The sequence below is a fragment of the Hevea brasiliensis genome, chromosome 5, assembly GCF_030052815.1.
Source record: "Hevea brasiliensis isolate MT/VB/25A 57/8 chromosome 5, ASM3005281v1, whole genome shotgun sequence".
NCBI classification, from domain to species: Eukaryota; Viridiplantae; Streptophyta; class Magnoliopsida; order Malpighiales; family Euphorbiaceae; genus Hevea; species Hevea brasiliensis.
In genome coordinates, this window is record NC_079497.1 from 109,062,086 (window position 1) to 109,087,515 (window position 25,430).

Here is a 25,430-nt window from a genome sequence, read left to right on the forward strand (position 1 = left end):
AGAGTTTTTATTAAGCTAATAATTCTATTTAAATTAAAATTAGTTAATTAAGTTATTCTATGTTAAATAGTATTTTCCTAATCGATTTAAGATTTAACCTTTGGATTTTTGTCAATAAAATATATTTGGTAGGCTAATTTCTCTCTACTTTTATTATTTGTGTTGAATGTATATCATCTCCCTCACTCTCTCGAGATTTTCTATTTGGTTATGGCATGGAGACAAGGCTTAGCTAAAGCTAGCATGAGCTTTTTAATTAATGGCATTGCATAAATTTTATGAATTAAATTCAATATTTTTATTATTTTTTTTTTCTTTGTGTTGTTTTTTTAGTGAAAATGGCAAAAACTAAGGCTTCATCAAAAAAGCAGCAAAAGCGTGGCGTCGATTTCAAGGTGATTGCTAGCAACACTCTACCATTCCTGTTTTATGTATTGAATTTTATGCCTTTTATCAATAGATTTCTTTTATTGTTTAGATAGCTATAGAGATTATAGTTAAAATTGATATTTTACTCTCTGAGTCGAACGCTCACTCCTGTTCACCATATTTTTCCAGGCTAGAGGAGAAGACATTTTTAAGAATAACCTGTTCCTTTCCTCATAGGTTATAAAAATAAAAAATTTCTTAACTGTATTATTATTATCTAAATTTGTAATTTAGAACTCTGCATGTACTAGTGGTAGCATTAATCCTGTTAGGGATTGCATAAATTTAAGTTTGGTATTAATAAATGAAAAATTTTTATGAGTTTTAAATAGTTGTAAATGATGTAACAGGGTTGAGCTGGGCTCTTCTAATTTTAGTTTCTGATAATTACTGGGCTAAGTTATTAATCATATAATATTTAACTATAAGAAACAAATATAATTAAGAATTAATATATATATATATATATATATATATATATATATATATATATATATATATATATATATATATAAGATAATAGTATATTTATAATTAAGAATGATAAAGTAATTTAATGTATTTATAACTAAAATTATTAAAAAAATATAGAAAAATGAAATGTAATATTAAGTTATATTTAATTTATAATTATATATACATACATAAGTATATATAATTATATTGAAAGCATATAATACATTTAAAAAAAAACATAGAAAAGCATTTATATAAATTCGGTTCTTGATTCGGTTATTAGTAAAGAACCAGAACCGAACTAAAGCATCAAAATAAATTCGGTTCGGTACGGTTCTTGTCGGTTTGATACGGTTTTTCGGTTCGGTTCGGTTCTCTCAAGAACCGTGCACAGTCATACTAGGCAAATCCCAAACTAAACTGGAACCGAACGCCCCTACTTATAAACAAAATTACCTCATCTGCTGAAAAGAAAGCTACAGCATCTGGGTCAATGGAACTAGCTGGATGCAATGAAACAATAGCTCTGAAAACAGAAGGAAACAACATTTCAATTACAACAGCCTTATCGGTGGTGATAGGGCCCTGTGATTCTGTTCTTAGTTTATTTAAAGCATGAAAAGTATAGTCTTTTGATGTTTCAACAGGATTTTCGTTCATAAGTGAAACTTTTTTAATAAATCTTAATAGATTTCTATCTCTGATCTTAATAGATTACTATCTCTATCTTAACTATAATTATTTATGAAAAAATATTTTAATACAAAAATATTTAAATTTATATAAAAAAAATTATTTTTATCAACCAAACATATGATTTCTTTTATTAATTTTTGAAGTTTTCTTTTAATTTAAATTATTATGAGTTCATTAAAAAATGTTACATATAAAATAAATTTATATTTTTAATTATAAATATAGTTCTAAAATTTTTAATTATTGATTAATATGTAAGTTAATACATTTATTGTTGAGTTTATATATAACAATGAAAAAAAAAGCATAAAAATTAATATTTGTTTATTTAAAAAAATTTAACTATAATATGTAATATATAATAAAATCATATGAATCTAAAATTTTTAAATAATATATAATTATGCATATAAAACAAATTATATATATGAGAAGAAATTTAAATTTATAACTATATATTATTTAAAATATTGATATTATTTAAAATATTGAGTATAATTATAAAATTAATATAATTAATAGGGTGAGTAAATTTATAATAATAATTTTTTAATTTTAAAATAGTATATTATTAAAAATTTAAAAATATTAATGTGTGTACATATTAAAAAATATAATAATTTTTTAATACTATAATCTTATTATAACTTGGTAAATTGTGAATACAATATAAAAAAAATTAAGAATCATATTTTTAATATAGAATTATTGAATTATTTAAAAAAAATCATAAAATGCTAAAAGTTAATTAATTTTGACAAACTCAATATTTAATTATTGAAAAAATTTAATACGAAAATATATGAACCAATAAAATAATAAATTGTTAAATTTATATATTTATAAAATATTGACAGTTATAAAATTATAATTTTTTTATAATAAATTTCTCTTCTATAATTTTTTATTTTCATTGATATACTTTTATTTTTATTAATTTATTCTAAAAATTATAAATGCACGTAGAATACATATGTCATGAAAATAAAAAATTATTATATTATTATAATAATAATCAATATATTCTATAAAAAATTAATAAAAAATTATATATAAAAATATTAAATTACGGATACATACAACGAGTGAAGAAAATGTACAATACACATTTAAAAAAATTAGTATAATTAAAATATGTCATCACTCATAAAAATAAATAAATAAAGACTGTTAAATAAAATATAAAAGTGCCATCATAACGATCAATAACAAAGACAAATAAAAAAAATAAAGATAAAAGGAAATATATGAAGCATCAAAATTAGAAACTCATCTTTGTATATATAAACAAATTTTAAGAATGAGAGTAAAAAATTTGAATAAAAATAATAAAAAATATAACAAATCAAAAAACAATTTGAAAGCATTAAATGATAGAAAAAGGCTTGGTAATTTACAAATGGCACAAAATACTGACTATTTATAGGAAAAATGATGAAAAAAAATTCAAAATAAATTTAATTCAATCATTAAATAATTTTAATTTGAAAACTTTATACCATTAACTTTTGCATTGAAAGTTTGGCTATTCAATAATCAATGACCACTAAATATAATTTATTATTTTATTCTTTTAATTCATACGGAATATAAAACAGTAATATAATAGTATTAAAAAAAGTAATAATTAATAAATTATATATATATAAATATATTACAATAAAAATATCAAAAATAACTAAAAAAGCATAAAATTAATAATATTAAATTAATATGTGAAAAATAAAATTTTATTTCAATCGTTTATTAATTATATTATAAAAATATCAAAAAAATAATTAAATATTAAATATTAATAAAAATATAAATGATGCGTAAGTAATAACAAAAGCATTGTGAAATGATTTATATTAACTAAAATAATGATATTAATCATTCATTAATTTTATTATAAAAAATAAGAAAATAATATAAAATTGAATATTAATAGAAATTTAAATAAAATATTAAAGTAAATACCATTAAAAGAGAAATATATATATATATATATATATATATATATATATATATATATATATATATATATATATATATATATATATATATATATATATATATTTGTATTTCCCAGTGGCAGCTGGTGAAGACGTTTCCAATTACACTTTCAGCAGTCCTGAAGTGATGAGAGTTTTTATTAAGCTAATAATCCTATTTAAATTAAAATTAGTTAATTAAGTTATTCTATGTTAAATAGTATTTTCCTAATCGATTTAAGATTTAACCTTCGGATTTTTGTTAATAAAAAATATTTGGTAGGCTAATTTCTCTCTACTTTTATTCTTTGTGTTGAATGTATATCATCTCCCTCACTCTCTCGAGATTTTCTGTTTGGTTATGGCATGGAGACAAGGCTTAGCTAAAGCTAGCATGAGCTTTTTAATTAATGGCATTGCATAAATTTTATGAATTAAATTCAGTATTATCATTATTTTTTTTTCTTTCTGTGTTGTTTTTTTAGTGAAAATGGCAAAAACTAAGGCTTCCTCAAAAAAGCAGCAAAAGCGTGGTGTCGATTTCAAGGTGATTGCTAGCAACACTCTACCATTCCTGTTTTATGTACTGAATTTTATGCCTTTTATTGATGGATTTCTTTTATTGTTTAGATAGCTATAGAGATTATGGTTAAAATTGATATTTTACTCTCTGAGTCGAACGCTCATTCTTGTTCACCATATTTTTCCAGACTAGGAATAACCTGTTCCTTCCCTCACAGGTTATAAAAAATAAAAAAATTTCTTAACTGTATTATTATTATATACATTTATAATTTAGAACTCTGCATGTACTAGTAGTAGCATTAATCTTGTTAGGGACTGCATGAGTTCAAGTTTTGTATTAACAAATAAAATTTTTTTATGAGCTTTAAATAGTTGTAAATGATGTAACAGGGTTGAGCTGGGCTCCCCTAATTTTAGTTTCTGATAATTACTGGACTAAGTTGGCCCGAAATAAAATTATAACAGTTTAATTTAAATTATTTTATATGCATATTGGGCCTAAACTGTGAGCTTGGTTATGGGTTGAGAATAATAAGGCCTACTATGGGCCTTGGGGCTTTATGCCGGCCCAGGTCCTAGTGCCAGTCCGGCCCATAGGTTGGGTTGTGACAAATAAATAGTTAAAATGTATATTATATGTTATACTTATACTATTATATTATATTATATATTTAATCTTAAATTATATATGCACCTTATATTAAAGATTATATAATTTAGGTATAGCTAAAAGATATATTATATGATATATTATATATTAATAACTCAATTCAAAACTTTAATGCTAATTCAAATATGACTTTTTAAGTAAATAATTATATAAAATTATTTTAAGAACCGATAATCGAACTTAAATCGTACCGAACCGAATCGGAACCGAAAAACTGTACCGAACTGAAATCAAAACAATGAAGAACCGAACCGGAACTGTACCAAATTTTCAAAATTAGTTCGATTTGGTTCCTAAGCGATAAAGTGTTGATTCGATTCATTTTGGGATTTGCTTAGGAACCGAAATCGAACCGGAATTTCAAAATTTTTGTACGGTTCATATTCGATTCTTTATTGTTTGATTTGATTTGATACGATTCTCGGTTTTTATTACGGTTTGATTAAATCGATTTGATTCGATTATTTATTCTTAAAATAATTTTATGTAATTATTTTCTTAAAAAGTCATACTTGAATTAGCATTTAAATTTTGAATTGAGTTATTAATACATAATATATCATATAATATATCTTTTAGCTATATCTAAATTATATAATATTTAATTGAGGTGCATATATTACTTAGGATTAAATATATTATATAATATATAAATATATCATATAATATACATTTTAACTATTTATTAATCATATAATATTTAACTATAAGAAACAAATATAATTAAGAATTAATATATATATATATATACATATATATATATATAAGATAATAATATATTTGTAATTAAGAATGATAAAGTAATTTAATGTATTTATAACTAAAATTATTAAAAAAATATAGAAAAATGAAATGTAATATTAAGTTATATTTAATTTATAATTATATATACATACATAAATATATATAATTATATTGAAAGCATATAATACATTTAAAATAAAAAACATAGAAAAGCATATATATAAATTCAGTTCTTGGTTCGGTTTTTAGTAAAGAACCAGAACCGAACTAAAGTATCAAAATAAATTCGGTTGATGCAGTTCTTGTCGGTTTGATACGGTTTTTGATTCGATTCGATTCTCTCAAGAACCGTACGATCATACTAGGCAAATCCCGGACTAAGCTGGGCAAACGCCTCTACTTATATACTAATTTATCTCATTTGCTGAAAAGAAAGCTACAGCATCTAGGTCATTGGAACTAGCTGGATGCTTTGAAACAATAGCTCTGAAATCTGAAGGAAACACATTTCAATTACAACAGCCTTATCGGTGGTGACAGGTGTAGGCCCTTATTTTGTAATGAATATGTGCATTGAGGCCGTGGGAAACCCAATGATGAAAAATTATATGACTGTAAGATGTAATTGGAGACATGGAGCTGAATTATTAATTCCGTGGGATGATCTTGAAATAATAATAATAATAATAATAATAATAATAATAATAATAATAATAATAATAATAATAATAATAAAGTTTTGGGGAAATTAATTTAATTAAATTTAAATAAAATTTTATTTTGTTTAAATTTAATATGGTTAGTTCTTAAATGGATCTAATTAAGTTTAATTGGGTTCCATGGGCCTAAGAAAGCCTAGGAATTTTAAATGGGACCCATTTAATTATTTTCTGAAAATTAAAATAACAAAATATCTCTCTCCTTCTTGGCCCCACTCTCTTCCTCACTCCCTATTGGTGTCACCCTCTTTCCCTCTCTTTCTATTGGTTGGAACACCTCACCCATATTCCAGTCTCATCCAAATTCATCAATCATAGTCATTTAAGTTATCTGAACTTTATCACACTAGGACTCCAAACCCTACCACACTCCGCCTTCCATTTTTTCCTGTCTTCCTATTAGTTGAACACCTCACCAATATTCCAGTCTTATTCGAATTCTGCAATCGTAGTTGTTTAAGTCATCTAAACTTTATCACCAAAAACTCCAAATCCTATCACACATCTCTCCCAAAACCCTATAAATACCCTACTAGAGAAGGGAAGAAGGGAAGAAGGGAAGAGGAGGAAAAAGGAAGAGAAAATTCAGAGCTATAAGAAATTTAGAGATATTCAAGCTCTTGGAGTTCTTCCTTATTTTTTCTTTTCTTCAAGAAGATTTTCATACAAGATTTCTGGAAGGTCAGTTTTTATTATTTTCTTTTCAAGATCTATGTCATACAATATTTTAATTCTATGCTCTTTGTCTTCAATTTATTTTATATGTTCATATAGATCATATAATCATGTTTAATTTGAGGGGATACACAACTCTGCACATGTTTAGTTTCTGTCTCTCGTATTTTTATTATTTTTCTTTATTTTCTGAATCTGTAAAAAATTTGTAAAAATTATATTCATATTCTACACGAAATTTCATTAATTTTAGGCTCAAGAATCACTAAAAAAGTTTTAATATTTTATAAGTTATGGCTGTTTGAAGTTAGGGTTCCTGTAAAATCTGATTTGCAGGATATCTGACTTGTGGAGCCCATATCTCCCTTGTTTCTTAATATTTTTGTGTAAATCTAGTGTCTAAAATTAACTTCAGAATCTTATGAATCTTTTCCAATTGGTTTTGCATTCATATCTATTATGGTTAATGAGTTATGAATTTTACAAAAAAGTAGTACGATTCTGTTACTTAGAAAAGTTACGATTTATGTAGACCATTCGGCTAGGGTTTTGTTTGATTTATAAATTTTATGATCTTGTATGATATGTAGGCTGTCTTCTGTAATTTTTTTATGATTTTTAGACATGTATAACTATTTTTAAAAAATCGGATTTCTTGCTACCATTAATCTGCCAGAATTTGGAAATTGTATATTTATGCATGTTCTTGTATTTTCTTGGGTTTTAATTGATATTTGATCTATTTTTCTGTGTTCTTTTAATTCAAGAAGTGTTATGAAGTGTTTGGATCATGTTAGAATACTTAGACCATTAGATGGTTGTAACTAATTAGAAATCTTAACCCTTTAGGAGGCTAGAGTTAGAATCCAATGTAAATTGTTATTAAAAAAAATAGTATAATTAAAATATGTCATCACTCATAAAAATAAATAAATAAAGACTATTAAATAAAATATAAAAGTGCCATCATATCGATCAATAACAAAGGCAAATAAAAAAAATAAAGATAAAAGGAAATATATGAAGAATCAAAATTGGAAACTCATCTTTGTATATATAAACAAATTTTAAGAATGAGAGTAAAAAATTTGAATAAAAATAATAAAAAATATAACAAATCAAAAAACAATTTGAAAGCATTAAATGATAGAAAAAAGCTTGGTAATTTACAAATGGCACAAAATCCTGACTATTTATAGGAAAAATGATGAAAAAAAATTTAAAATAAATTTAATTCAATCATTAAATAATTTTAATTTGAAAACTTTATACCATTAACTTTTGCATTGAAAGTTTGGCTATTCAACAATCAATGACCACTAAATATAATTTATTATTTTATTCTTTTAATTCATACGAAACATAAAACATTAATATAATAGTATTAAAAAAAGTAATAATTAATAAATTATATATATATATATATATATTACAATAAAAATATCAAAAATAACTAAAAAAGCATAAAATTAATAATATTAAATTAATATGTGAAAAATAAAATTTTATTTCAATCGTTTATTAATTATATTATAAAAATATCAAAAAAATAATTAAAAATTAAAAATTAATAAAAATATAAATGATGCGTAAGTAATAACAAAAGCATTGTGAAATGATTTATATTAACTAAAATAATGATATTAATCATTCATTAATTTTATTATAAAAAATAAGAAAATAATATAAAATTGAATAGTAATAGAAATTTAAATAAAACATTAAAGTAAATACCATTAAAAGAGAAATATATATATATATATATATATATATTTGTGTTTTCCGGTGGCAGCTGGTGAAGACGTTTTCAATTACACTTTCAGCAGTCCTGAAGTGATGAGAGTTTTTATTAAGCTAATAATCCTATTTAAATTAAAATTAATTAATTAAGTTATTCTATGTTAAATAGTATTTTCCTAATCGATTTAAGATTTAACTTTCGGATTTTTGTTAATAAAAAATATTTGGTAGGCTAATTTCTCTTTACTTTTATTCTTTGTGTTGAATGTATATCATCTCCCTCATTCTCTCGAGATTTTCTGTTTGGTTATAGCATGGAGATAAGGCTTAGCTAAAGCTAGCGTGAGCTTTTTAATTAATAGTATTGCATAAATTTTATGAATTAAATTCAGTATTATCTTTTTTTTTTTCTTTCTGTGTTGTTTTTTTAGTGAAAATGGCAAAAACTAAGGCTTCCTCAAAAAAGCAGCAAAAGCGTGGTATCGATTTCAAGGTGATTGCTAGCAACACTCTACCATTCCTGCTTTATGTACTGAATTTTATGCCTTTTATTGATGGATTTCTTTTATTGTTTATAGAAAATTAAGCGGAAGCTTGGCAGGAAATTGCTACCGCCTAAGAATGCTACAAACACTGAAATTAAATCCAAAGGTAAAATAAAATATATAAGGCTTTGCATTTTCTTTTTTTTTTTGTTTTTAATTAGTCGCAAAATTGTTTGTTTCGCTGGAAGATATTCCTTTTGAAGAAAAAATTGTTAGATTTTCAAAACGACGCGTCGTTTAGGTGCCCAGTTGTTAACAGACTTCGGATTTAAATACACTTTTTCAACTTCTCCATCGCTAGTTGATGGAAGCAGATGAGCTTAGTTTGATTGGGTATAACTGTGTTGTTTGTAACTGAATCCCGAGTAACGGTAGCTTCTAAATATATAAATAATGTATAAAGTTGTGTTGAAAATAATTCAGAAATCCTTTATCCCTCTCCCTCTTCCTCGTCTTTCTTCAATCTTTCTTCTATTCTTTTTCCTTTCTTCTCCCATTTTTTCTATTTTCTATCGTTTCCTTTGGGTTGTGGCTCTGCCCCAACATTTGGTATTGGAGCTGCAAGATCCTGAGTCTCAACGATTCTGTGGACAGTTGATTGCCGATTCAAGAGGGTAACGCACCTAACCTAATCTCGAAGAATTCTAAGATGGGTATTCGTGTTTCTTGATAAGAAAGAATCCTAAGATGGGCATCTTTTCTAGCCGCAAAACTGTGAATAAATGTGGGGATTTGTGGCTGGAAATCTAATGTTTTTATGATCTTGAAGGAACAAGAATGGGAAATTTGGAGAAGAAACAGAGAAAGTTAAATCATTGTCAATTAACTGTGCATCTTTTAAAGGTATTGATACGAGAATATGCCAGCTGAAATTGTTGAAGTAGTCAGGACACGTGCCATGCTTTACTTGGGTTTAGGAAAGATGGTTACGAGTCTTTTATTTTGAGCTGGCTATATGAGCTATTGTTGTAATCCAGATTTTCATCTTGAATGATATTGTGAAATGTGTTCTTCTCCCTCATGAATTCTCTCAATTTTCTCTCTGTCTTCTGTTTCTGTAAAAATCCATAACAATGGTATCAGAGCAAATGACCCTCGGCCATGGATTTTGCTGCTGCTATTCTTCCTTTCCGTTTCCTCTTTTCTCGAACCTAGGGTTCTTCTAAATTCTCCTCTATTCTTTCTGATCTTTTCATTCCTTTATCTTCTTGCCTATTCTTCTTTCTTGGTCATTCTCATTCTCCTCTCTCAATCTGTTTTTCTTTCCGTCTTTTCTTGGTTACAAACAGAGCTGCTAGATCCTTAGCCAGGATGGAAGATATGAAATCACAAGATTTTGTACAAAAATTCACTGTCATGATGCAAGAATTAGAACAACGACAGGAGGTTTTGCAAAAGGAAGCAGAGCAACGACATCAAGAAGCTTTGGAAGAAATTAAAGCGTTGCTTACTGGTATAAGTTTTCGCAATATGAATATCGTCAATAATATAACTCAAGGTGAATCCACAAAAGCAAGGGAAGATCCATTAGAGGATTTAAAGAATTTGAAACAAGAATTTACCTTGTAAGATTATTGGAATTCCTTTAACCAGTTGTATTCAAAAGCTAGAATTCAAGAAGAGAAAGCATTGAATTTTTTCCTCTCTGGACTGGTTGATGAGTTGCAATTGGCAGTGAAGATGTTTAAGCCAAGGACACTTTCAGAGGCTTATTCACTGGCTAGGTTGCAAGAGGTAACTGTGGCAACAATCAAGAATAATGTCAATCCAGATACTAAACCCACAATCTTTGTTACTGCTTCATTCCCTCCCTTCCACTCCATCCAATCTCCAATCTAATTTTCCTAAGCTCTCGGGTTCTGGAGACAAATTTGATCTTTTGCCAATACCCATCATTCAGTTACCAAAACTACCCGGTGTACCTCCAAGAAATCCAAAATTGGAGTATCAATGGAAGTTCTCTTCCTAAATCTGTTAAGGTTTATGAAGGTAAAGCATATGTTCTTGTTACTAAAAAAACTGACCAGCACAAAAAGAGAGTTGGTGGGAAAAAACAGTACATGAACTATGGGAATTATGGTGAGTTTGATTTGGGTGCTCATGAAAAATACAGGAATTATGAGAACTGTGTTGACTTTGATTTGAGTGACCATGATTACATCACCCTTAAAGAAGATGAGTTTGAGAGATGGAAAAGGCAGAGGAAGAAATTTTATGGGCGTGTGAATTTGCTGTATAAAAAAATATATAAAAGCTATAGAAACATTTCAATTCTGGATCATATTGGTTTATTCAAGAATCTCAAGATGCCTGTTCTCAAGCATTAATAATGCTGCAAATCTGCTCCTCATTCATTGAATATTTTTTTTTTCCCCAGTTGATGCTTCCTAGAAATGTGCAGATGAGTTGATATATCAGTTTCCTGCATTCCTTGAGGACAAGGAATCTGAAGGGGGAAGTATTGATACGAGAATATGCCAGCTGAAATTGTTGAAGTAGTCAGGACACGTGCCATGCTTTACTTGGGTTTAGGAAAGATGGTTACGAGTCTTTTATTTTGAGCTGGCTATATGAGCTATGGTTGTAATCCAGATTTTCATCTTGAATGATATTGTGAAATGTGTTCTTCTCCCTCATGAATTCTCTCTATTTTCTCTCTGTGTTCTGTTTCTGTAAAAATCCATAACAGGTGTTCACGTGTCTTTATGCAGTGGAAGTTCTGAAATTGTTTGTTTCACTCGTAGATATTCTTTTTGAAGAAAAAAAAAATGGTTAGATTCTTTTTTTTTTTCCTATGCTAAAGCAAATGATAGATGTATCGTTTGATAGCATTTATCTTTAAAGAAAGTTATTTCTATGTGTTAATCCAATAAATCCTTCCACAGAACTACAGTTAAAATGTAATTACGTAAAATTGTAACTTTATTAGTATAGTATGTCCAAGAAGAATGAAATCCCAATGGTTTTTCATGCCTTTACAACCAATATCTTCTAAGATGAATGGACCCTTTATATGCTATTATGTTCAGTTATAAGTGGCTTTCTGTGAGTAATACGATTGTCGAAAATTTACTTGAATGTATTATGGGCAGCAATTATTATTCCTGAGCAAAGTGTGGCATCAGACAAAATGAGTTTAGCTGTGAGCAAGAAAGGCTTGACTTTGAAAGAGCTTCTTCAACGAACTTCCCATCGCAATGCAAAAGTTCGTAAAGGTAGCCTCATTACTACTGCACTTTTGCATTATTGTAAACGGCCTCCTTTTAAAAGTTCAAGGTAGTGAATGAGATCTGAAAATATAAAACTCTGGTTATCAGGAAATGTAGGAGAAAAGAAGTTAGTAGAATATCCTCATTTGGGTATCAGGTGGGAAACAAAACAAGTAAATGACATACTATATGTTATGGAACTTAGAGTAATTTTATTCCTATCCCTTGGGAAAACATTGGTTCTTAGAAAACAGTAAAAGGATGATGATATCATTGCATGCATATCTGCTAGGAAATCAATGTTTCCAATGGTTCAACTGAATACTGGTTTCTCTTACGGCTGAAAATTTGTCTGCCTTTTTGTCTTTGTTATCTACTTGACTACTGAATTATTCTTTTATGTTTATGGGGAATTTTTTTGTTTAATTTTTAAAGTCAAATCATATGTGTAAGTTGGTCATGTGAATCATAAAATGTAGAGGCTTTAGTGCTTCCACTATTGGTTCTTGAATCTTTGATTGAATTTACCAATTAAATTACTTGAAGGATTCATGAGTCTTTGATGCTGACAAGAGTTTTGTTGTTTATTATATCCCATTCCTTTTGCAGATGCATTGATGGGTATGAAGGATTTATTCCTTATGTATCCGGAAGAGCTCAAATTGAACATGCATGAAGTTATACAAAAACTATGTGGACGTTTTGGAGATGAGGATAAAATGGTTAGAAACCCTTTATCAACTTCTCAAATCAGTAATTTTCCTACCTGCAACGAGGTAATTCTCCATTTTTGCTACTGCTTGAAAGCTCATACTTGTAGTGGTTGTGAATTGGACACCTTAAAAGGGAAGTCTTTAAATTTGGCTCCATAAGTTATGTGTGGTAAACACTTTTTTATTTTATTTCATTTTGCAGTCTAACTTCTTTATTGTAACTTCTTTTATTGTTTGGGATAGCAAGTTTCCCATCTATCTGTTTATGACCCATAGCATGAGACAACTGTATTTGATCATTTTGTTAATGCTTGTTTGGAGCATATTGATATTGCTAGAAAAACAGTTCTTGGAAGATTCTATTGCTTAGTTTTTGTGTGGGTTTTTCTATGCTTGACGTTAGGCAAAATGTTTAAAGTTGTGCACACTCTATGCACAAATTGTCATGTATGAATCTTGACCATGTCCAATTTGTATAAAATTAGTGACTAGATACATATTCATACTATACTTCCTACCCTAGGACCATAAATTAGTGCTTATCACTTTTATTTATAGTGTTTTTTTCTTTCATTTTGAAGACTTATAGTTGATATGAACTGGAAATTTCCTCTAATAGTTTACATCTTGAAGATGCCTAATGATTCTTGGATTTGAATGGAGTAATAATTTCAAAACGACAAAGATTTGCATCTTAACATATTTTAGAAAAGTCAAGAAATATGGGTGCCCTGTTTCTTTCCTCTAATACGGATTTTCCAATGCATTGGTAGAATTTTCTGTTGTCTAGTTGTTTGCAGAGTCAATATCCAGGTCAGAAAACTGTTTGTTGGTATGTGAATACAACCTCAAACGAGAATAAATATTTACAGTTTCTTTTCATTTCACATTGAGGAATAATTCATAGATGAGGATGAGGATGTAATTTGTAGGATCAAACCAAGATGGATGAAATGGAGGAGTGTGACGAGTGTTCTATGCGACCATAGGATACTTGACAAAGTGAAAGCAAGTTTTTTAGAATTGTGGTTAGGCCTGCTATATTGCATGAGAGTGAATGTTGTGCACCTAACGTACAACACACCCACAAAATGAGTGTGGTGGAAATGCAAATGTGCAGATGGATGTCTGGTAACACGATAATGGATAAAATTAGGGATAACCATTTGCTCTCTCTCTCTCTCTCTCTCTCTCTCTCTTGTGGTCACAAGTTCATGTTTTTGGGTGCTTAACTTCAGCTGCTCTTTCTCTCTCTCTCTCTCTTTTTTTTTCTTTGGGTATGGTCCTTTTGCCTTTCCAATGAGGCATCCTGTCATTGATTGTTGTTATATTATTCTTTATCATCATTACTCCATCCTTTGCTTTAACAGTTGTTTCTCCGCTCTACTTGTCCAGGATATGCCTTTCATTCATTTAATGATGGGATACATTTTTGTCGCAATGGCAAATTTAGCAATTGAAGTTCGGCTTATGGCTTTCAAGTTTTTTGATCTCATTGTACAGTATTATCCAGCTGCATTTTCATTACATGGTGAAAAGGTATCTTAATTTGGATCATGCTATTCAGACATTTGGGGTGCATCATTCATGCTTCATTTCTTAACACACACACACACACACACGCTATTGATGTCCATAGCTGGTGGTCAAAGCTGCATAATGTTTTGACTCCAAATGTCAAAATTTTGTTGGAAGTATTCATTTCTCATAAAATTACAAGACAATGGGTCATAACAATGTTGAAATAGAAAGGAAAATGAACAATTTATACATGGTATAACTATAAGAGTGCATAATGACCACATATACATTATTGTAGTTTCTCACCTTATGGTTGCTTGAGGGAAATCTTTCTTTTACTTTAAATCCTCAAGATTACTTTGTGTTTCTAGTTTTCTACCTGCATGTTTAGGTTATAGGTGAATCAATTTGTTGGTGCATTAAGTTATAGGACTTCTTTTAGTGGCAAAGCAAGTACACATTCAGTTGTCAATCAACCTCATATATAATCGAATCTTAGAAAAAGTAGGAGATATTGTCAATATTAACTTTAGTTGATAAGATGTTTGCAAATGATGTTGTTTCATTTGTTGTTCATTAACAGGTTCTTCAAAATTATGCGGATATTCTGCAGAAGAACCAGTTCTGTTTAGAAGACAAGGGCAGGCTCAAGAATGTGCTTGTTGGTTTGTTCGCTGCTTGTCACTGTTGCCATCTAAAAAGTAGAAGTTGACACATTCAAGAAGGTTCTCTCCAAAAATTAATTGCAAAGTAGAAGTTTTTCAGTCTTTTTTTTTCTTCCTTTCTTATTGCCTATTATTTTCTAATAATCTTTTCTTCAATTTGATAGGAAGTCCATAGGCGCGTGTTGCATGCTTATGAGCCTCTGAGGCTTACAGATTTTGTTGGTATTGCTCAGCACCATGTTCTTATTTTTCTATGGGTTTTTGTAGAATTACATTTCGCAATGCCATCATTCAGTTTCTGCATTTATGGCCATGTATGTGTTTCCAAATATATAAATACATGTGGTTTTGCGCAGGCAATAATACCAGCAACCTTATCATTTCTGATTTATATATATTCAATTTAACATGATTTTGAGAGTTGTTAGCTACTTTTTGTTTATTTTGTTATTTAGCTCATTGTTTGCATGGCTTCCTATTCTTGTGGAGAAATCAATTCACATCTAATAATTATAACTGATAGCACATTCTTTGCATTCGTGGTAATAAGTGTTACCATATTTATTTACTTTTGTTTGTCGTACTCCCAATATTAGATGGTATTGTACCAAACCTTACATCTTTCTTTTTGTTTGTGTAGATATATCTGTCATCATCAGTAAACTAAAGGATTTATTTCCAGTTTTAGTCAATTGCTTCCAAGACCTCATTCCATTAATTCATAATACGCCACAATTGGATGCACAAACATTTGATTTCTTACATAACATACTTCAGAGCATCAACCTTATAGTCAGATTTTTCGTTTATGCGACTGACAAGGGTTATTCAGAATCATATGCATCTATGTCGGATCAAGGCATCTCATTGGTGCTACTGAAGAAGTTTCTAGGTGTATTTCCGTTCAACGCAGTGCATTCAGAAAAGGTAGGACCTTAGATTTACTTGCAATGTGTTTCTCCATCATTTTGTTTGGCTTAGAAGAATGGAAATAGACAAAAAGATTGAATAAGAAGAGAGAGAGAGAAAGAGAAAGGGAGACTCAGGAGGTTGAAATGTATAAGGATAATTTCTTTAACATTTGTGGAGGGATTAGAAATGTGAGCTTTTTGGGAGGAAAGTGCTTTCTCCATTTTTCTTTTCTCCTTTGTTTCTCTTCCACTGAACAAATGGAAATATAGCTCTTTTTTCCCCCTACTGCATGTGTTTCTCCCATATCTTTATAGTTTCTATTCTATCTTAGACTCTCTACACGTATCAATTTCTGTTAACTCTTCTCACTGTCATAGTAACTTATCGTTTGTTTTCAATGGCAGGATGATGACCGATATTTTTCCCTGAATGTTGTGATTGCTGAAATATTTTTGCACTTAGATGAATGGATCCGCCCTCCTGCTGAGTTACTAGAGAAATTTCTTGCATTCATGGAGCATGCACTGCTTGACAAGGTCTGACACTCTTGACTTGCACGCCATTGCTATCCTAGAAATGTCAATGAAGAGCTTAATCCAGAGAACTTTGCATCTTGGGCCTATTAATTAGTAATCAATATGATGCTTTATTCCTTCTTAAATGGATTTAGAATTATTTCATGGTAGTACATTTTTATAGGAACTTATAATTCTCTTGGAAATAGAGTAGTCAGATATATTTTGCTAGGACTGCTTCAAGTCACACAATCATTTTGATTAATACATCATAAGGGCAGCAGAAAAATGTCAAGAGCTACCTTCAGCGGCAGCCAGAGGATAGAAGTCACTTGAAAATTGAAATATAAGAATATAAGATGAAACACTTGATTTTCTGATAATTTCATTCATAACTATGGCTCCAAACTTCTTGCAGATGAATCTATTAGAGTACCCTCCTTTGAAATTTGGAGTGCTTTATAATTTATAATTGATAGGACTTAGTAGAAAGTCGTATAAGGCTTTGGGGCAGGCTTATGGTTGACTGAATATGATGAGGAAGATTACTTAGAAATGAAGGAATTCATGATGAAATATAAACAATAAATCTGCCAATCACAATTAAAATCACGCCATCCTGGAGAGATTATTATTATTATTATTATTATTATTATTAGGTTCTTCTGGAGGTGTGCATGCCTATTACTGTGTTATGAATTGAAGTAACCTCCATTTAGAATTTAAGAAACTAATGTTTGCTGAATACTTCTAAAGTAGCTTCTATTGTAGTTCAATGTTAAAAGCACCCTTCTTAGTTAACTATATGGAAAGCTGAAAACCAAATAACTTCACATATTTTCTGTTAAGAAATGGTTTTATGCTTTTAATTTAAGTACTTTCGGTTATACTTTTTGTCCTTTAAAAAGAAAAACACTGTTCTGAATTAGTTATTGAGATGTTCTGGCATTCTCAATTGAAATCCTCCCCCCCCCCATTTTTTTCTTTTATGACCAAGGGGACATTATATCTGTTAGTACCTTACAGATCTTGTATGTGTCTGCATTTATTTCTTTATTAATATTTTCTACAGATCCATGGTGAAACAAGGTCTGGCAGAGAAAAGCAGATGCTTACACTGGTTCATTTTATGCCAAAACTTGTAGCACAAGTGATAGGCGACTGGAAGTCTCGCCTTCTACAGGTTAGACTTGTACTTTCAAGAATTGGACAATTTCTTATTTTCAGCAAATTATGTCAATTGGATCTCTCTTGGTTATGAGATCTATTCTTGCTTTGATGGTTCCTTTTTCGAGGTTTTTGTTCTCAAATATCTGGAGGTTCCCTCAAGAATCATTAAGACTGATAGTGAGGATTTTAAATAATCAAATCTTAATTGCAGGCATTTACAAAGACATTCCTTGATTGCAAACCAGAGTCTTCAGTAAAATTGGCTTGCCTTGCCGCAATTGAAGAAATGCTTTTTTCTGTAAGCTCAACTCCTGACCCCTAGAAAGGCCTGTTCCTTTCCCTAAAATGTTATTCCTATTGTGAGCATTTGTGCTTGGCAATTTCCACTGCAAACCACTGAATCTGTGTCTTGTTTCTCTCTCTTATGTATTTTGTAAAATTCTTAGAGAAAAGGAATGTGGCAACCAGATGGATATGATCCAGAAGTAGTGGGCCCTCTTATTACTTGGATAAGAGAGCTACCTGTGTTGTTAATCCTGCTCGGTGATAGGCATCCATCCTCTTCTGAGGTATCTGGACAAGCTAAAGAATAATTATCATTTGCAACATTACTCAGCGACAGTTTGATACCCTTTTTATGCACTCATCCTTGTAGGCTGTGTTGCATCTTCTGCTTGACCTGGGTCGATTTGCTTCACCGGGTACTTTCCTTGCAAAGGAATACGACGAGGTGCAAAAGTCGCTACAAGAATTTTACTGCACGTATCAAGAAGGTTACTACTGATTGATTGACAATTTCATGCTAGTTACATGCCTATCTGAGCGTAATTAATTGTTTCTTTGTCATGCTTGTATCTATTTAACAGGGGATAAATGTTATGGTCCTTTCACAAGGCTTCCATTGGAGTGTCAAAAACTCTCCATCTATAGTCTTGCTTACTTTTCTCACCTAGATTCACCTTTGCTGACGTCAGTAACTTTATGTTGCCTCCGTGAGTATTACCTGTCCATTAATTTACAGTGTTGGCTAGTTTGATTTAGTTACCCCTGCTGTTGATGCTTTGAGGATCTAGTATAAAATAGCTGAATTACCTACATTTATGAAGTATCAGGCTGTTATATTATTTAATTTCATATTTGATGGTCCTCCTCCTGATTTAGTCATTGAAAACTTTATAGCAGGCATTGCAAGAAAACCCATATCTATGTATACATGCACATTTGCTCACTTATGTAGCATAAATTGTCTCATTAAGGTGCAAAAGTTTTCATTGTGTGGATTGTATAATGATAATGGCATCAAGCCGAAAAAATGCCTAATTCTGATTTTACATAAATATCGGAAAAGAAGTTACTTCCTGAGTTCTGAAGGTTAGGATCATGATATTGTTGAAATACATTATTGTTCCTGGAGGATAAGGTTTTCCTTGAAGTTGAAGCTGACAATTTTTTTCCCACCACAAGGTAGTCAATTATATGTTTAGGAATGTCTGAGCTATATGATCTTATATCCTATCGCATTGAGGCGTTCAGTAAATTTTCTTGACAGTGTGTTATGGGCATTAAAGAAGGGTATGCACATGATACTAATAAAGGAAAAAACTATCCATGTTTATTGAATGTCATGGAATTTATTAATTTCCTATCTTCTTTTCCTTTGCATGTCAGGTCCTGACTTGGATGAAGATGTCTTGTTTCTGATCATAGAACATTTGCATTCAATATTTAGACGCGGCAAAATTGAGATACAGGACCACCTTAGCTTCTTTGTCACGCTAGTCACCCGTTTCAATGTTTTTCCAGGTATGTAGAAGTAAATTCAGCATTACAACTGGCAAGCAAATTTGATGAATGATTTTAGCTAGTTTCTATCTGAAATTATTGATGTCTGCAGAAAATATTCGCTCTGCAATTGAGGAAGGTACAAAGTTCTCAAATCGTGGAACTTTCAAGGAATTGATTGGTGTTGTTTTCTCATGCCTGGAACAGATGGGTGATGCTTCCCTAGTTTTATTTCTATTGGAGAGAGAAATCCTAAAGCAGATTGTAAGTTAATTGCTTCGGTCTCATTTTGTTTATTTCATTCTTTCTTTACACTATATTGTAAGGATTTATAATACTGAAAATTTTTTAGAGGAAATTTTCTAAATGAGCAAATGAATCTTGATTTGTCCTTAAAAATTTAAAATTTCCTTGCAACCTTGAGGCCTTATATTTTTGTTATTGTTTATATTTGATTATTAAAGCCCCTCTAGACAATGCATGCTATGCTAAGGATACTTGTGAGGCTAGACTCCAAACCCACAAGACTTTCTGAAGAAAGTATTATCAATTTGAGCAATTTCATTCCAAGCTACTTGATTGACGTTGTGCATGTGAGTATTTCTCTCTCATGTAATATCTGCCCTCAATTGATTGTTTATTGGAAGACCTGCCATTTTATTTGTTGTTTTGATATTCATAACATCTTTTGTCATCTTGAGAGTTGTTGTGGAATTAGTTTGTTACTCTTCATTTCAGAAAAAAAAAGGAAGGGGGGAGGGGGGGGGGGGGGGTGGTGGGGAAGAAAACCCTGAATTTGGAGAGCCCAAGCCCTAGCCAGGCCTATCATGGTCAATACCTGAATTTGTTACGTTCATTTTGCATCTACTATTAGCTGTCAACTATATGTATTTCTAGTTCAGTAAAGATTTCGACATTTTAATACTTTCTTAATGTGTGTACCTTACCTACATGAGCAAAAAGAAGAAAGGGGGCACTCAACAGTATATAACTGAATTTTTTCGTTATACCTGAATTCTGTATATATATATATATATATATATATATATATATATATATATTAGTAATTGGAATGGGAAAATGTCATCTTTTCTTCCCATTTTCAAGTCCTTTTTTGGAATATAAAGAAGTCATTATAAGTTTATTATTTTTGTTGTCCTGATTCTAGGTGGTTTGTGTTGAAATTGTTTTCACATTTTTGCAGTGTATGGGAGGGTTTGATGCAGAACCCAAGGAAGCTCATTTTCGAACGCTGATGGACTATATTGTTCCTTGCTTTTACATGTTTGAAAGTAGTAGAAAGCTCTTGAATCTCGTGTTGAATGGGATGGGTTCAATGATAACTGAAAGTAGAATAAATGATATTGTTAGTGTCCTAATGTTGATGCTTAAGGATGATAAGATGAATCGAATTATTTCTTCATCGAGGGCTGAGTTTGATCATGTTTCACATAGCATACGCTCATTAAAGGTATAGTTTTGCTCAAATGTGTTTGAAATTAGCAGTTACAAAGTGTATGTGATTTAGTTGTAACGTGCATCTGTTTTTCTGCTTTTGCAGTTGGAGGATAGCAGTCTAACTGTTGGGGAAAGGCGTAGAATACAATATGCGTCAGAGCAACTAAAGACTGTTAGAAGCTCATTAGATCAAGAGATGCAAAGAGCAAAGCAGGATATGTTACCCTAGTTTATTGCACTACAAGTTTGCAATGGCCTAAAATTTTGAAGTTCACAATTTTGGGAATATAGTAAAAGATGAATAAAAGGGGATAACGTTTTCTATTCATTTTCTTGCTGTACATATAGAGGAACCATAATGGATATAATATTTCATGTCAAAACTTGAGCACATAACATGTCCTTTTTTTGCCAATCTTTTTTAGTTCATCTTCAAAGAAATTTGAATAAGTCGATAGATGGGTAAAAAAATAGTGAATAATCAGCTGTTAATAGAAATTTATCCAAAAAAATATTCAATTTAATTTCTAGCTTATTTTTAACTTTTTATCTAAATTAGTTTAAAATTTTTAATTTAAATAAGTCGACAAATGGATAAAAAAGTAGTGAATAATTATCGATTAGTAAATTATTTTTCAAAATGTACCAAAAAAATAATAAAAATTAAAAATTATAAGCTAAATTTTTGGATTTAAATAAAAAAATTAAGAATTTTCTTTGAGTTAATCTTCTTCTTCTTCTTCTTCTTCTTCTTCTTCTTCTTGTTTTTCTTTTTTTAATGGATTTTGATGGGAAGGTTTTGTTCTTTATGGTTTGATGTATAATCCCCATTGAGAAAAATTATAGGGAAAAAAAATTATTCCACAAAACAATAATCAACAGTTTGATATTCATGTCATATTTTCTTCCAAAACATCGATAAGCAATGGTATTATACAGCTTTTCACAGCATGGGTTATGTTATAAACCAACTGGCTTTCTGCGTATTTGTTAAATTTTGGGTTTTTGGCTAGAAACAAAAGAGTTGAAGGCAATGAAGGACCTGGAAGTGATGTATTGACAACACCCATTTCAAAGGATCTGTGTCTGAAACCAGAATCGAGGAGTTCTGGGAAAGTTCTCAACAAGAAGAGAAGCTATGCACAGTTCCATTTGGACTTGGGTCAATCTGATTTCAATTTCCGTACATGTTCCGCATGTGGGGTTAAATATGCTCCTGGGGAAGAAGAGGATGAGAAGAACCATAAAACATTTCACAGGAATTACACTCACGGGTTTCAATACAAGTTATATTTCTAGACACTTTCACAGCTAATGAGTTTATTTGGTCTATTTTAATGATTATTTTTATTATCTTGTGGAATTTATAGGGTTGCAGGAATGAAAGGGTCGTTCATATGCCTTGCTCTGAGTTGGGGCGCATTGTTTTGGTGTTAGGCAGTTACTCTCCTGCTCAGAGAAATAAGGTTTGCAGTAGGTCTTTCAGATTCTGGATTTGGGTTTTCAGTGGATCTATAATGAAATTTAGTTTTCATGTGCCTGATGCTTGTGTTTTCAGTGCAGAAGCCTGTACGGTCAACTTTTTAACTGGGGTTCTATTCTTTTTGGCAGGTACAGGAGGTTGTAAAGATGATGGAAATTGAACTTGGTGGTGGATGGATTTTTCATAAGCTCTGTAAGGCAAGAGGTTTCTTGACAATTATCAAATTGTAATCAATTTTTTATAATGCTTTGAATTAGAAATTTTCAATTAAATATGAACTAGTGTTCAGAACATATTCCAATTGCTATTGTGGTTTTTGTTTGAAATACAAATACTAGCTCTATTTGTGTTTGATTAATTTTCTTTCTAGTTTTCTCATGTGGGCTTTGGTAAGTTTTGTCCCCATCTTTTTCCTGTGTTTTGAAAGTAGAACAAATCTTGATTTCCTTTCTCTGGAACCTCTCCCCCATTTTTTTGCAGGTGTATCTATTTATATCTTCTCAGAGAGTTGCTGGTTGTCTAGTTGCTGAACCAATAAAAGAAGCATTCAAAGTCCTTCCTTGTTCAGTGGATAAAAGATCTGATGCTACTAAAAAGAATTCGAAATCAGATTCAACCACTCTTCGATTTGGGGAAATCAAATTGCAGAGGGAAACCACAAAAAAAGCCCCCACTGTCAATTCTCTTGAAGTGTTGGATAGGAAGAGCAATGGAGCTATTGTCTGTGAAGAGAAAGCTGTGTCCGCTATTTGTGGCATTAGAGCAATCTGGGTCACTCCCTCTAACAGAAGAAAGCGCATTGCCGCCCAGTTACTGGATGCTGTGAGGTAAATACGGGCCTTCAACTTGTATTATGATTCTGTTCATTCTTTATGTACCTTTAACTGACTTGGCTGTTTATGATTACTCTTCCGCATATAAGCTCCACACATGCCTATTTACTAAACTTGCAATTCATTTGTAGTTCTTTTTGCTCCATATATTACTGCCGCTGATATAAGCAAAGAAGAAAATTGATCAGGTAGATGGAATTCTTCACTCGTTATTGAGAGGGTAGCCCACAAAAGCTTGAACCTAAACAAATGTCAACTTGTGAAATTGATTTTTGAGCTGCACTATGTGGTTACAGTTTTATTAAATCCAGCAATTGAAAATTAGAGTTTATATGAGCTTGATTGGTTGGCATTTCCCTGTTTCATAAAATAATGGAAAATTTATAATTTGATTCTTGGGTGTTGTCCTATATTACATTTTAGTCCTTAGGTTTTGAGAAATTAATTATTTAGTTCTTGAATTTTGCATTATATTAAACTTCATTTTTCAGATTTTGAGTGATGAATTATTTAGTCCATTTAATTTTAATATATAGAACAATTTAATCTTTATAATTTTAATGTTTATAACAATTTCATCCATTGAAAGAATAATTAAATTGTTAAATATATTAAAATTACAGGAATTAAAATGTGATATAGCGTAAAATTCAAAAAACTGAATAATTAATTTTAAAAATCTTATGGATTAAAGTGTAATATAGTGTAAAATTTATGAATTAAATAATTAATTTTCTAAAATTTAGGGATTAAAGTGTAATATAAGATAAAGCTTAGGTACTAAATTGTAAATTTTCCTAAAATAACAAAGCAACTATGAGTCAATCTTTGAGAAGAGTCTTGAATTTCTGGTAAAGGGAGTGAACCCATATCCATTTATCTTGTCAATGATTGAAAAACTGTTCAAGTTGCTTTTGATTTGCAATTTGGTTTACATAAGTAGAGGTTGGTTCACTTATTTTTCTCTGCAACCAATGCAAGAAAAGTTTTTGCATAGGTTTTACTCTGCAACAATCTCAGATAGCATTCTCCCCACCAACGTCAGCAGGAAAGGCATTAACATTCAGTTATACTGGAACTGCATCATTCATGGTGTACAACCCTAATGCTGTGGACAGTTGAATGCCATGAAGCAGCAATTATGGTGACTAGTAGTTAGGTGTTGCAGTTTTTAATTATAATTTTGATCACTAGCAGTTGGATTTTCAAATGATTCACAAGCAAGCAGTAGAAAATAAAAATGCCAACGATTCACCTCAACCCTTTACACAAATGAAGCTTTTTATATATAAAAAAAAATGCGCATATGGAGAATTGGTTGTCATAAACTTTTGTATAATGATGAGTAATGATGGTGTTGAGTCTCGTTGAAAGATGAAAGTTGGACATGAAAAATTAATTAAAAGAAAATGCTGCTCATGATGACTACACAATCTGAATCATGTGCTCAATTGCACGTTCTGGACTCCCTTCCCTCTTAGAATCCTTTTTCATCAATGTCAGATACATATATATAGGTGCTACTTAAAATAATATCACGTGTGAAATAATTGACTTAGATGAAAAGTATTTTTCTTAGCACCAAGAGTTTATTTAATTTAACTATTGAATATAATTAATGAATATAAATTTTCTTTACTCTTTTCTTAATATACCCTTCATTTATATTAGTCCATTAAAAATTAAATTATTTATGTTACTAAATTATCCTTAGGACTAATAAATTTTACTTTTTTCAATACATATTAAATAGGAGTACATTTGTAAGTTAATAAATAATTAAAACAAAGTAAACTAAATTCATGTAACTAGGTTAAGCACATGAATTAAGAAGATTAGATAATGGGATACATCTTGAGATGTGTACAATGGATGTATGCATAATATAAGATCATGGAAAGGGAGTGGAAATTATTATAAAGATGGAAGTGATATGAATATACAGAGATGAAGTGGAAAAAGCTATAGAAATGTATTGAATGATTATGATTTTGCTA

General features: G+C 30.0%; 1 protein-coding gene and 1 pseudogene across 1 annotated transcript; both read left to right on the plus strand.

The window, feature by feature from the left end:
* The first annotated feature begins 9,025 nt into the window (after positions 1-9,025).
* LOC131169036 (uncharacterized) lies at positions 9,026-21,534 on the plus strand (annotated as a pseudogene).
* A 508-nt stretch (positions 21,535-22,042) lies between these two features.
* LOC110634705 (protein CHROMOSOME TRANSMISSION FIDELITY 7-like) lies at positions 22,043-24,555 on the plus strand. The gene is made up of 7 exons (XM_058147778.1): positions 22,043-22,071; positions 22,131-22,391; positions 22,496-22,583; positions 22,729-22,826; positions 22,971-22,989; positions 23,081-23,422; positions 24,454-24,555. Exons 1-7 carry the CDS (start codon positions 22,043-22,045, stop codon positions 24,553-24,555), a joined length of 939 nt encoding a protein of 312 aa, XP_058003761.1.
* The last annotated feature ends 875 nt before the right edge of the window (positions 24,556-25,430 follow it).